The 13,351-nt window shown below is 51.2% G+C and overlaps 2 protein-coding genes across 8 annotated transcripts in view; both read left to right on the top strand.

The window, feature by feature from the left end:
- Nucleotides 1–8,887, top strand: part of LOC121590474 (bumetanide-sensitive sodium-(potassium)-chloride cotransporter) — a 31,951-nt gene extending 23,064 nt beyond the window's left edge. For 5 of the 6 annotated variants that reach the window (XM_041910196.1, XM_041910197.1, XM_041910195.1 and 2 more), the window contains 8 exons: nucleotides 40–581; nucleotides 1,208–1,322; nucleotides 2,864–4,180; nucleotides 4,261–5,062; nucleotides 5,468–5,512; nucleotides 5,671–5,747; nucleotides 5,808–6,237; nucleotides 6,497–8,887. In XM_041910196.1, coding sequence (XP_041766130.1) covers nucleotides 193–581; nucleotides 1,208–1,322; nucleotides 2,864–4,180; nucleotides 4,261–5,062; nucleotides 5,468–5,512; nucleotides 5,671–5,747; nucleotides 5,808–6,237; nucleotides 6,497–6,750 — 3,429 coding nt within the window. In that variant the 5' untranslated portion in view covers nucleotides 40–192 and the 3' untranslated portion in view covers nucleotides 6,751–8,887. The remainder of the gene's footprint in view (nucleotides 1–39; nucleotides 582–1,207; nucleotides 1,323–2,863; nucleotides 4,181–4,260; nucleotides 5,063–5,467; nucleotides 5,513–5,670; nucleotides 5,748–5,807; nucleotides 6,238–6,496) is intronic. The other variant, XM_041910200.1, reaches the window with a different exon arrangement.
- Nucleotides 8,888–11,441: 2,554 nt separating this feature from the next.
- Nucleotides 11,442–13,351, top strand: part of LOC121590475 (gonadotropin-releasing hormone receptor) — a 36,966-nt gene continuing 35,056 nt past the window's right edge. The window contains exon 1 of one of the 2 annotated variants that reach the window (XM_041910201.1): nucleotides 11,442–13,263. The gene's annotated coding sequence lies outside the window, so the exon portion shown is untranslated. The remainder of the gene's footprint in view (nucleotides 13,264–13,351) is intronic. The other variant, XM_041910203.1, reaches the window with a different exon arrangement.

A 13,351-nucleotide genomic window follows, 5' to 3' on the forward strand; every position in this document is an offset into this window, starting at 1 on the left:
GATGTTTTTTACCTTCTCTCTCTTTCTCTTTTTCTGCAGCCTCTTTAGATCGACCCAACCGACCGCGCGCGATAAATAATCTTCGCCCAGTTCGCCCTTCTGCATCTTGGCGATAAAAGAAGGGGAACAAAACTCATCAACCACAACCTTCGGCTGTTCGATATCCATTCCAGAAGTGCCCACTCACAGAGCATGACAGATCCAAAGGGTGGCGGTGGTGGCGGTGGCGGCGGTGCTGCAAATGACGTGGAAATGAATGCCCTGCCGCGCAATCAGTCAGTGAACCGGTTCCAGGTTAACCTTGTCAATCATGACGATCCGGCCGGGCACGGCACGGGCAACGGTACGGCCCCCGAGCCGGTCACCGAGGACGACCTGTTCCCGGAGGAGATGGTCAAGCGGCGAACCTCCCGGCTGCAGTCGCTGCGCAGCAGCTTCCGCACCGACCGGGACCGGGATCCGGAGCAGCCGCGGCAGCGCAAACCCTCCACGCGCTTCAACGTCGAGGGGGGCGAATCGGACTCGAACGACGACGAGGAGGATAATCTGATCGACGAGAATCGATACGCCCGTAGCTTCCGGTAAGTGTGTGTGTGTGTGTGTGTGTGTGTGTGTGTGTGTGTGTGATTTGTGCGGCGATTTCACTTTTTTGGTGCTGTTGCGGGATTAAAATGTGGGATTTTAGCTGGAAATCATTCCCTTACGGAATGAGTGACACGGATCACTTGCATTCGGAGTATGCTGCTGGCTCCAGGGTAACACATGCGGTCCCTACCAATGGCAAAGGATACCCGACCCCGATAAACGTGGGTTAAGCATCGCATGAAGCGATATGGCGCCTGCGTGGAGTTACCCCTTCCAGTTCCGTGGAAGTAGACAGCCCGAAACAGATTCGCCTGAAGAGACGTTGAAGATGGTTGGGAAGGAGATTGATTATACTTTACCCCAAAGGTAGCTCGAAAACGGCTTATGCTTATGATTTAGACCACACCGACATCGACCAAAAGCACGTACACATCCAAATAAGGGCTGCGTTCGTGGAATCGAATAATGGTGGGGAGCCATTTTTTCCCCACAATGCAGACGGCCAGAAGAAGCTGTTTACAATTTCGATGAATAAATTATGCGATTTCCTTCGGTAGCCATTCGGTATCTAACTTTGGTTGTCTCGGACCTCACTTCTGCCTTCTTCCTTCGCCCTTTGCAGACACTTTACCCGGGAAGCGCTGCCACGGATGGACAACTATCGCAACATCCTGTCGTTCCAGGGCAACCAGAGACCGACGCTGGACGAGCTGCACGACGCCTCCATCACGAACAAGGTAGGCCGTACCTTCAACAATGGGGAAATGATGCCATTTTCTCACAAGCAAAAGTGTTCAAACCGACAGCGCCGTTTGCGCTTTGGGTGGGGACGCCCACGCCGTCCGCCGTGCATCGGAATTGATTAATTTATTTAATCTAACCGACGTCCTGCGGGTCAAACTCTCTGGTTAATTGATCAAATGGATTCGTTTAGTGCCATTACTCCGACCCTTCCTCGTCGACGGTGGCGCCCTGTGAAGGGAGGGGGAGTTCCACTAGCTGGGTGCGACAAGGGCGTTTAATGTGCCTTTTCGCGCATCACAGTAATGTATGTGTGTATGGTGTGTGTGTTTGAAGGACAGCAAGAAGAGAGGATACTGAAGGTTAATTAAAACAGACTGCTGCGCGCGGCTGTACACGGCGGGTGTGTGTTGCGCGCGGAACAACCCTTCGCGTGTCTCCAATCGCGTGTGCCCAATGCGAGAGGTTTCCAATTAATACCAATCAAATGGTAGTACTTGATTGGACTTCTGGCCAGTGTGCCGGCGTGTGTGCTGCGTGCTCCGATACCGCAGTTCGCAAATGGAATGTGCAGTTTTTGCACGGCGATGAATGGGCTTTTGGTTTTATTCTGGCGACTCCGTAACAATCGTATTATAAAGGTAAAGGTATTACATTTTGATATCCTGAAAAGCATCACACCATGAGGGGAAGCATGCAATTGATGCTACATTTATAGCGCAGTGAGCTAAAATTAAATCGGATATAGTAGGAGAGTTGCAGCGCTTGAAGAGCACCGCAACCAATGCGAAAGGTGCTACGTTTCGCGCCTGCAAGGTATGCAATCCGCGCGCGCGCGAGGAATTTAATTTCGCCCCATACACCATGTACAGGTATCGGTTTTAATTGAACTTTTACAACCCCTGCGGGCACCACAACGGGTTCTCGGGACAAGGGGAAAGGGGGGGGGGGCATTTCTTGGTAACATTTACACCTGTCCCGGGTGTGCTTGTCCCGTGTTGCTATGGATGGTTGGGCAGTAAAGTGTAACGGAAACGAAAAGAAGGAGTACGTGCTTCGTTTCGGTCGTTCTGCTTGTCCCCCCATCCCCCCAATTTTCCCCGAACGCGCATCTTGAAAGATGCTTGGATAAGCTTTCCTTTTCAATTTCCCGTCCGGCGTAAAATTGAATCGAGACAGCGAGTTTTGCGGCGCTCGGACTATCGGATAGCACTCGAGATGGATAGAACTGTGCCGGCATTGACCGGGATTTCTCCCCCCGCCGTATCCGAGAACGGTCAATTACTGGGACCCAATCAATAGTCCTTATTGAGTTAGGGATAACTGGCCGGGTTGGGGTGTCAGTCAGCTTGAAGAGTAGTGGATTTTTGTGTTGCTTCGGCGAATCGGAGCGAAGAATGCTATTTTCTGGGTTGAAGAATGTACGTGAAAAGCGCTCTGTTTGGGGAGAAATTAACACGACGAGCCCGATGGTTTAAATCACTCACATTTAATCTGGTTCTAATCGCTCTCTTCTTGTTCTGCTCCCTCCATGCAGGAAACAATGCGCCGCGGTACGGTGCACGAACCGGCCGAGATGGACGGATCGATCAAGTTCGGCTGGATTAAGGGCGTGCTGATGCGCTGCCTGCTAAACATCTGGGGCGTGATGCTGTTCCTGCGGCTGAGCTGGGTCGTCGGCCAGGCCGGTATCGTGCAGGGCGTCGTGCTGATCTGCATGACCACCGTCGTGACGACGATCACCGCCCTCTCGATGTCCGCCATCAGCACGAACGGTGTGATCAAGGGCGGCGGCACGTACTACATGATATCGCGCTCGCTCGGGCCCGAGTTTGGCGGCTCGATCGGGCTCATCTTCTCGCTGGCGAACGCGGTCGCCTGCGCGATGTACGTGGTCGGGTTCTGCGAGTCCATGATCGATCTGCTCGCCTCGTTCGGCGTGGCGATCGTGGACGGGGCCGTGAACGATGTGCGCATCATCGGCTGCATCACGATCGTGCTGCTGCTGTGCATCGTCGTCGTCGGGATGGAGTGGGAGGCGAAGGCCCAGATCGTGCTGCTCATCATCCTGCTGGTGGCGATCGTGGACTTCTGCGTCGGGTCGCTGTGGGGCCCAAAGTCGGAGCTGGACGTGGCGCGCGGCTTCGTCGGCTACAATGCGACGGTACTGATGGAGAACATGCAGTCGGCGTACCGCGTGTCGAAGGGCACGCAGCACGATTTCTTCTCCGTGTTTTCCATCTTCTTCCCGGCCGCGACGGGCATTCTGGCGGGGGCGAACATTAGCGGCGATCTGAAGGACCCGTCGTCCTCCATCCCGAAGGGCACGATACTGGCGATTGTGATTACGTCCGCGTCGTACATCGGCATGGCGGTGATGGCGGGCGCAACGGTGCTGCGCGACGCGACCGGCAACGTCACGGACGTCGCGAACGGGACGTGGGACTTTTCCGCGTGCGAGGAGACGAGCTGCGCGTACGGACTGCACAACTCGTTCCAGGTGATGGAGCTGGTGTCGGTGTTTGGGCCGCTGATCTATGCCGGCTGCTTCGCGGCCACGCTCTCGTCCGCGCTGGCCAGCCTCGTGTCGGCGCCGAAGGTGTTCCAGGCGCTGTGCAAGGACAAGCTGTACCCGAAGATCAGCTGGTTCGGCAAGGGCTTCGGCAAGAACAACGAGCCGGTGCGCGGGTACATACTGACGTTCGTCATCTCGGTGGCGGTGATTCTGGTGGGCGATCTGAACATGATCGCGCCGCTCATCTCCAACTTCTTCCTGGCCGCTTACTGTCTGGTGAACTTCAGCACGTTCCATGCCAGCTTGGCCAAACCGGTCGGCTGGCGGCCAACTTTTAAGGTATGGAAAGGGAAGAAGCTCCTTTTTCGCGTACTCTTTCCCTGTTATCAAACTCCATTTTGCTTCCCATTTTTTTGCAGTATTACAACATGTGGCTGAGTCTACTGGGTGCTATCTTCTGTATCGCGGTAATGTTCCTGATCTCCTGGCCCACGGCACTGATCACCTTTGCGGCCGTCCTGTCGCTGTACCTGATCGTGTCGTACCGCAAGCCCGACGTTAACTGGGGCTCCACCACGCAAGCCCAAACGTACAAGAACGCACTCCTCTCGGTGCAGCAGCTGAACAATGTGGAGGAGCACGTCAAGAACTACCGGCCCCAGATACTGGTCCTGTGCGGGCATCCGAGCTCCCGGCCACTGCTCGTCAACTTTGCCTACCTGCTCACCAAGAAGCTGTCCCTGCTCGTCTGTGGCCACGTGACCAAGACGCACGTGTCGCAGAAGTACCGCAACCATCTGCAGAAGAAGGCGGCCGAGTGGTTCCGCCGGCACAAGGTGAAGGGGTTCTATTCGCTGATCGACGATAACGATTTCGAGACCGGGTCGCGCGCCATCATGCAGGCGTCCGGCATCGGCAAGCTGCGCCCGAACGTGCTGCTGATGGGCTTCAAGAGCGACTGGGATCGGTGCGAGCCGGCCGAGCTGGAGCAGTACTTTAACGTCGTGCACAAGGCGCTCGACATGTACTTATCGGTGGCGATACTGCGCGTCGGCAAGGGCTTCGACTACTCGCAGGTGCTCGGCGAGGACACGGTCAAGTTCATCTCGGAGTACCCGCGCACGCTGGTGGCGAACGACAGCACGAACGATCTGCTCAGCCACAACAAGGTCAGCTCGCTGCACGGCAGCTGCGATTCGCTCAGTCGCAACGTTTCGCAAGGTAGGTGGTTAGAGAGCTCCGTAACACAGCACTGGCCGTTGAGCAATATAATCTTTTATTTTATTTTAATCTGTCGCCTCGTTGCATGTTACGCACCAAAATCGAACACACACACACACACACTCTGATACCAACCATCTTGCCTGTTCTAATAACAATGTGCACCTCCTCCTCCGGAACGTTCTCACACTCCAACACAACTCTTCTGCACCCACCAAAACAACGGCTTTGCTGATGCTGATGCCCCCGGAATGATGACGACCGTTCGATCGGCATGGAATGGAATGTGGAATGCCCAAAACAAACCCCCACCATCCCATCCCTCCCCCGCAATGCACTTGTGGAACGCGTACGGCACACGGATGCGCATCTCGTCGGCTTTCCCCGATCGCTTCCCATCGCTAGACCAAACTAATGACGTTAACGAGAAGAATGCGAAAAACCTCAAGGGTAAGTGACGAGCGCCGTAGTAATGCTGTACACACTGTAGCGATTGAAGCGCATGAAGAGCGAATGCGACTGCTTTGTCGTTGAATTCAGCATTTGTAACGATGGCGCTGGCGCCGGGAATGAATTGCTACTAATGCCGTTTTTTGTCCATCTTTTAGCAAGCAGTACCAGCGATCTGAGCAAAACCATCTCCGTAGCACCAGACCCGATCGACATCAATGCCAAGCTGCTCACGGTACGCTGCTGTGTCTTACCTTTGTGTTCGCTTTTGTCAACCCCTACCTTCTCACTGCAGGAAACTGGCCAGCGGTCACTGAAACGGGGCGATCCGTCCCTGCTGTACCGCGGCCCGGGCGGCGCCGAGCTGCCCACCGAGGTGCTGGACGAGCTGACGCAGTTCACCTCGAAAAAGAAGACGGGCATCATCGACGTGTACTGGCTGTACGATGACGGTGGGCTGACGCTGCTGCTGCCGTACATTATCAGCACCCGGCGGAACTGGGCGTCGTGCAAGCTGCGCGTGTTCGCGCTCGCCAACCGCAAGACGGAGCTGGAGTTCGAGCAGCGCAACATGGCGAGCCTGCTGGCCAAGTTCCGCATCGACTACTCCGATCTGCAGCTGCTGCCGGACGTCACCAAGAAGCCGAACCAGGAGATGGCCGACTTTTTCAAGGGATTAATCAAAGAGTTTACGGCGAAGGATGAGGCCGCGGATGCTAGCACAGGTAAGGGGGTAGAGGGTCCATCACCGTCCGGCCGGGCAGCTCTCCATTGGAATAAGTGTTTGCAATTAAAACTTTACCCATCATTATGCGCTAACCGAGTTGGGCTAAATGGGAACTAGTTACCGTACGGTACGGTCCACTTTGCGGGTGAATTGTTGTTTCTCCAACTCGGAAGATCTCGGTCTGCTGCCGCCACTATCGCTTCAAGCGTAACTCTTCCTTCTGACATTCATTGACTCTTTCTTCCTCTCGTTCACAGCGGGAACTTCGACCATCTCGAAGGCGGAACTGCTCGCGGTACAGGACAAGACGAACCGCCATCTGAATCTGCGCGAGTATCTGCTCCAGCACTCCAGCAAGTCCGACCTGGTCGTGATGACGCTGCCGATGCCGCGCAAGGGTGTCGTCTCCGCTCCGCTCTACATGGCGTGGCTGGAAGCGTTGAGCCGCGATCTGCCCCCGTTCCTGTTTGTCCGCGGCAATCAGACGTCCGTGCTGACGTTCTACTCTTAACCGCCGCCGGGGAAACCACTCGACCGATCCTTTTCTCCCCCCCCCTCCATCACCATTCAATTTCACTTTGCATTTCGTCTACTCACACACGTTGTTTGTAGTCTTGTAAGAGTTTCTTCTATTTGGCTTCTCATCTGATGGCCATGCCTCGATTGAGACCTGTATTTCATAATTAATTTATTGCTTCTAAAGGGATAGTGGTGGTGTGTGTGTGTGTTTGGCTCTTGTTAGCCTTTCCCGCAAGCTCATCGACCACATAACCCAAGATGGTAACCAAGGTAACAGAAAAGCGCATTAGCAAAATCCATTTCGAGCAGCCGCCTTCAAGTCCCGCAAGCCCTTTTTTGAACGGGGGAAAGTTTTTCCCCTCAAACGGAACGGGAGAACCCTTTTCACCGATCCGTACTAATGGTGTGGCATTGTGTAGCAGCAGCCATTCCGCCGGACGGACGATGGGTGAAAAGTCAGAGCAGTGGCGGTGATTGGTTTAGAGGTGTATTTGGTTTCATCGGTTTCTGTTACATTGCTAGTTTTTTGCTCTCTCTCTCTCTCTCTCTCTCTCCCCCCGATGGGGTCATCCGGTTGACGCGTAACGTCCATTACCACCGGGCAAAAGCTGCTGGTTGGCATAACTTTTTTTTTCTATTTTTACACTCTCACTCTGCTGACGCTTCCTTCCCGATACTGCTGAAGGTTTCCTTCCTCCTACTCTGAGCGGTGGCGGAAGAAATGGAAGAATAAGAATGAAATCTAGCCGCACCAGAGAGTAGAAGACGTCGCGGTTGAAATTGCACCCGTCAAGAGCGGTCGTGGCAACGGAAGAGAGAGAGAGAGAAAGAGAGAGTCGGATATCCCTTTTTTTTTGTTGTTGCGCATCGTTGTCACGCGTCAGAGGGCAATTGTTGCGGATTCAGGGGCGGATTGGGTTTTGTGGGTTTGGATGTTTTGATTGTGCGATTGTATTTTCCTGTTATCGCCCCCCCCCCCCCCATTGCTCTCTATTGCTGTCTTCCACACGCCGGACGGGGGGGGGGGAGTATGATTCCAATTTTATTGCGCATATGTGTGTGCTTGTGTCCATCCTTGTGTGCTGTAGCAATCCGATTTGCCGGTTCGTTTCGCTCCCTGTGGCACACTGTGTCCAATGGCAATGGCGGAAGCCCCCAAACGGAGTGAAAAATGCATCTTTTATTACATTGCATGCATAGCGTAGTGAAGTGCGGAAAAGCGGATTGTAGCGAAATAGTCATGGAACAACATGCATCCTCTCCCGTTCCACCCCCCCCCCCCTCCCCCCTTCATCAACTGTCCCAGTGGTTTGAACTTGACCTTTTACCGGTTGCGAAGTGTCCGACCGGTCAGCGGCTTAGGATGGGAACGACATTCCACCCCACAAGCACGAAACTATCCCCTATCCCTCTGTAACACATTCCATACCGCATAAACGCTTCTCATCGCCGGCTTGCAGCATCGCTGTCACGTTCAGAGACGATTGGGGTGAGAGGGGGAGGGGGGAGGGGGGCACAGGGGGAGGGAACAGAACACGAGCGCCCGGGAGCAGTACATATAAGTATTAATTTTCTCAACATCCCTTTTGTGTGTGTGTGTGTGCGCGTGAAGAAGATGGAAGTTGTTGTCCGTGCAGATTTCAGCAAACAGGGGAAACTCTGGTCGCGCCGTGTGCATGCTGGATGCTGTTTTTGTTTGTTTGTTTTGTTATTTATAGTATTATTATTTCATTTACGGCTAGAATTAGGAGCACTGTGCGAGAGGACGGTTGGAGTGACCGCGGGCTGGGGATGGAAAGGAAAGAACAAAGAGGAAGCAGGGAGAGGGCAGGGAGTAAATGGATCAGCTTAAGCTCTTAGATTAGCCCGGGATGTCGGGAAGTGCCTTTATTGTTTGTGCCGCTGTTCTGGACTGGTGTAAAAGGCGAATTAGTAGCAGTAGTAGTGGTAGTAGTGGTGGTGAAGTGAACACATTTTTACATTGACAACACAAATTGACACAAACACACTGAAAGTGAGGGGATAGAGTATTGCTTAGAACAGTTGCATAGAATTCGCATCGTATCGTACCGTATTGTGCTTGTAAAAGCTACCTTTGTTACAATAAAATTGATTCCAGTAAAATTGTATGTGTGTGTGTGTGTTTCGTTTAAGTGACCTTTTCGATTTGCTGTGGGAAAAAAATCCGGGATAAAAATAGAGAGCGGAAATTGTTGTGGATATTTACAGAATTCCTTGCTTTTGTCTGTTGGCCGGCATCGGAAACCGCGGTGGCGTTCAACCATAGCAGTGATTGTGGGAGAGGCCCCCATCATTCACATCAGATCAAAAAAAACGGAGAACCAGTTCCGGGAATCGAACACAGAACGGAATGGCGATGGAAAACATAAATGTGATTTATTTGCTAAACGAAGTACGCAGACAGCAAGCTGCAAAGACGGTTTTGGGGAACGCTCGAACAGCTTCTTTTTTTCGAAATAACAGGCGAATGATGGTGAAAGGTGTGCGTGTGAAAGGGCGAGGCACGAACAAAAGAAAAACAGACTTTCTGTAAGTCCGATTCCGATACAAACATTTCGAACGGTTCCAATATTATATTTGCAAACGGTTTGTTTCGCTCACCCGGCAAGAGAAAAAAAAAATCTACAAAGCTTAGTTTCCGGAAGTTGCGCTCTCAATGCACTCAATGTACAGGCGAGTGAGCTGTAAAAAATGTTCCAAAACCGGCAGCTTGGAGGTATTTTATTCTACGCCTGGGTGAAGTATTTCCGGGATGGAAATTGATTTTACAAATTTTCACCCGGTTTCACCAGCCAGCAGGTGCACGATAGTTATCGATCGCAAACTCCCCAGAGCGTGATTGGAACATGAAACTACTCCGACCCAACCTTCTGCAATTATTGGCTGTATTGGCAGTCCGGTCGAAGGTTGGCCCGGGCGGAAGTTAATAAAAATTGCAACTACAAAGCAGTGTAAACGGTGGTCCGAAATGGGTTGCATCGCTGCCCGGTTTATTAAATCCAGCAGTAAGTCCGCCATCAATTGATAGGTTTATTGTTTAATGTCTATGGAGAGGCGGGATTTGAAGCTGTTGTCTTGTTAGGTAATCCCATAAATCACACTAGCAAAGTTTCACAGTCATGTGATAGCACGAGCATTAACGTGTCGCTGTACCGCTGTACGAGTGTTAAGTACTGCGGCACGTGGCCCTGCAGTAGCGGTGCATTTCCCTCGGATTGCTTTGATTGATTTAGTAAAGTTTATCGCTTACTTCGATCGCTATATTGTTGCTTCGCTGAACTGGCGAAAGCTATCGAACTAGACCGCGTTGCTGGTGCCTCATTAGCCGCCGAGGAGTGATTGAATGCAGCAGACACGAACGGGCAATTTCCTGTCAGGTGCATTATTACGATCCTGTGGTGGAAGCAGAAGGTTAGTGTGTGAAGTGAAACAAATGCCTCCTGCTCATCACCATCGGGGTGTTGAATTATTTGCCCACCGGAAGATCGATTTCATTCTGTAACATTTAAACCCATAATAATTTCATGGTAATTACGCTGCTGCTGCTGCTGCTGCTGTCGCCCATCAATCACGGCACAAATCGAAGCAACATCCCAAACAAATTTTACGCCAACATGCCACGTGGGGCGGCAGCATAGCGCCAGCCCGGGTACAGGTCGTACAGGAGAATTTCGAGAATTTCAGCATAAGCTGCTTTAAAGATTGCTGCTTATTTTCCTTCACGCTCCTTCGCTCATCACCGCCGCAAATACCGATGATTACGGATCAAAACAAAGGCATGTGTGTGTTTTTTTCCTTTTATTTTTCTTTCGCTGTTGTGGTACCGTGCGTCTTTAAGCTCCATGCTCTGATAAAATATTGATACGTGGGATGAGCAGCAGCAAAAACTGGGGGGAAAAAAGGGAAAAGTTCTTCCGAGCATAGGTCGGATTAAATGTTGTTCTTTTTTTTTTTACTCCAGATGGGGAGAGTTTGAGCGATTGTGAAAGGGACGCGGTCGCTATTTTCAAATCGGCAGAATTTGGAAGTAATTAACTGAATAATGGGGGAATATTAGAGCCTTTTGCTGCGGATTTGGTTGTTTTTTTTTTGGGTATTAGAAGACAGCACATTGTTTAAAGTTTCGGCAACAACAAAAAAAAACTGGCTAAGCTATTTTCAAGCTAATCCTCACCCTTATCAAGAAAGCGTTTTTAGGCTTTTTATCTGTCACTCGGACCATTAACTCGATCTATATGCCTAATGTCCTCAAACCGGTTCCCCCAACTCCAATCGTCAGAAGCAGTTGGCACTCACGCACACGTGCTTTCACCGTTGCGGTCCCAACTTTAAACGCTGAACGTGAACAAGCAAATCCAAATCCAGCTCCCAGCGCAACGATAAAATGATTGCCAAAATTTCTCTTCCACCGAAAACCGGATTAAAGTGTGTGCATTTATTCATCTCCACTACTTCCGCATCATAAAAATCTTCCACGATGGGTTGACTAAACTAAAAATTCATCGGAGCACAGGCACAGGCCACAGTGCCAGCGGTCTTAGTGTACTGTTGCTTCGTTCGGTATTCGGTGGAGAGCACGAACGTGAAAGCTTTCCCGGCGAGCTTTAATGCGAACCGAAATCAGCACGAACCGGTATCGGAGCGCACGTTCGGCAGCACAGTGCGAGCAATGCGGTGAGGTAAAATGTCATAAATTCGGATGTATGTTATGTAAGGCTACATATTACATACGAGGGATGATATGAGGATGGACTAATCGCAAATTTAGGACATGGAGTCCAACAAGCAAGCTCTCTACAACTTCAAATAAACTGATCAATTCCAATTTGTTTCCGTAGCAACCATCCAGTTGGATTTTTTTTGCAATCATAGCAACCGCTGATGAGCTCTCTATAAGGCAGTTCGTGTCTGTTCTGTGTTCTGTAGAAACCTCAAATCAATCCAATCATCAAGAACACCTAAAACACCAAACCAAACATGTTGGCCACTAATCCTCTCCAAACGGCTCATAGTGCGCGTAACTTGGCGCGCTTTCGACAATGGGCCGTCTTGGCACACGTTTGGCGCCGTTCAATTTGCCAGCCGTCCGTTAGTAAACATTCAAACGGCGCGGGCATCACATCGTCGGAGCGTCGTTTGAGCGGAAGAGATAAAGTGCGTGTGTGTACTGTACTGTACTGTACTGGCGTGCAAGCTTCTTGTTTCGTCTTCATTCCCGATGGGAAATAAATCTTCGGTCCGCCGAGTTTGAAATCGCAATTCAAAATTGCTTCCCATGGGGAGCCGAAACAACGAAGCAAACGACGAAGGTTGGGGAACGCTGTGAGCACAAATTCTTACAGCCCAGCAAAAGCCCTTATCGTAGAGTGCCGTGAAGGTGCAAAACTGGGCATTAATCCCTTTCGGAAGCCACCGAGATGGAATCAGTTGTTGCGAATCGTTGTGACGGTTGAAAGTGCAGCGCTTGATATTTCGGGGATTAGAACGAGTTTCCGCCGCCGAACACCTTTGCCGAAGGGATTAGTCGGCAAGTGTCCCGCTGTCACAAGAATGCCCTCATCCCGGTGCAGATTTATCTTCCCTAATGAAGCAGTCAAGTGTCGCTGCTGATCGGGTACGAAAGGAAGAGAGCAAACGTGTGGCGACTAAACGTAGCAGGCCGTTTCCAAAAAAAGTGTTGTAACTTGGAGGAAGAAAGTGCGCTGTGTGTCTGTGTGTGTGCTTGGGTGCTTGGTGTTACAACTGGGGTTGAATGAGAGCTAATTCGCGTCCCATGTGTCTTTTGCATCTTCCGAATTCCAAATCCGAATATCTTCCCACTTTCCGGCATGATTGGTACACCGGCCTGGTTCGGTGTGTCGCATACGTGTGTCTGCACGCTTGAGTAGCGCTCGGATACGGTTGCGTGCGTGTGTATGTGTGTGCGTGTGTGGTGAATTATGCTAATTTGGGTCGCGTTTACAGGGGCAAGATATTCCGTAACGATCCGCAAGTGATAGTGAGAGCGATTCCGGTGTGCGATAAGCAGTGTGTGTGTGTGTAGTGGTGTGGTGTGGAGGTGGTTAAAGGTGAAGGTAGCAGCAGGGTGGCAAAATGATCGGTCGGTGAAGCATAAATTACACTCACGCCGGGCCGATGCCACGATTTGGGGTCGTCCAGTGATCGCTCCTAGGCGCCCTAACCACTTACCTACACCCTATTCTGTGTTGTGAAAAATCACTGGCGCAAAAAAAAAGAAAAAGATCGTTCCACACCGTGTGATTGATTGATGCCGATGTCTAGCAGAAACCGCATTGATTACCTTCTACACCCTGCCGTGTGCCGTGTGTACTTCACTTTCAATTGTTTGATGTGTTTTTGCGGAAGTTTACCAGCGAAGCGATTGTAAGGAGCCACTAATTAACGCACTTAGACATTCAGTGCCCCCAAAAATAGAAGAGCAAACAAACGTCTGGCCGACGGTAGTGCTAAGAAAAAAACAACGGTAAGTGCTTTCGGGGGAGTTATAATGTTGGGGAGGAAATTCCCAACATCCATTCAATATCATTCTGACAAAGTAATGATCGTTAAAG

Source organism: Anopheles merus, chromosome 2R (genome assembly GCF_017562075.2).
Source record: "Anopheles merus strain MAF chromosome 2R, AmerM5.1, whole genome shotgun sequence".
Lineage (NCBI taxonomy): Eukaryota > Metazoa > Arthropoda > Insecta > Diptera > Culicidae > Anopheles > Anopheles merus.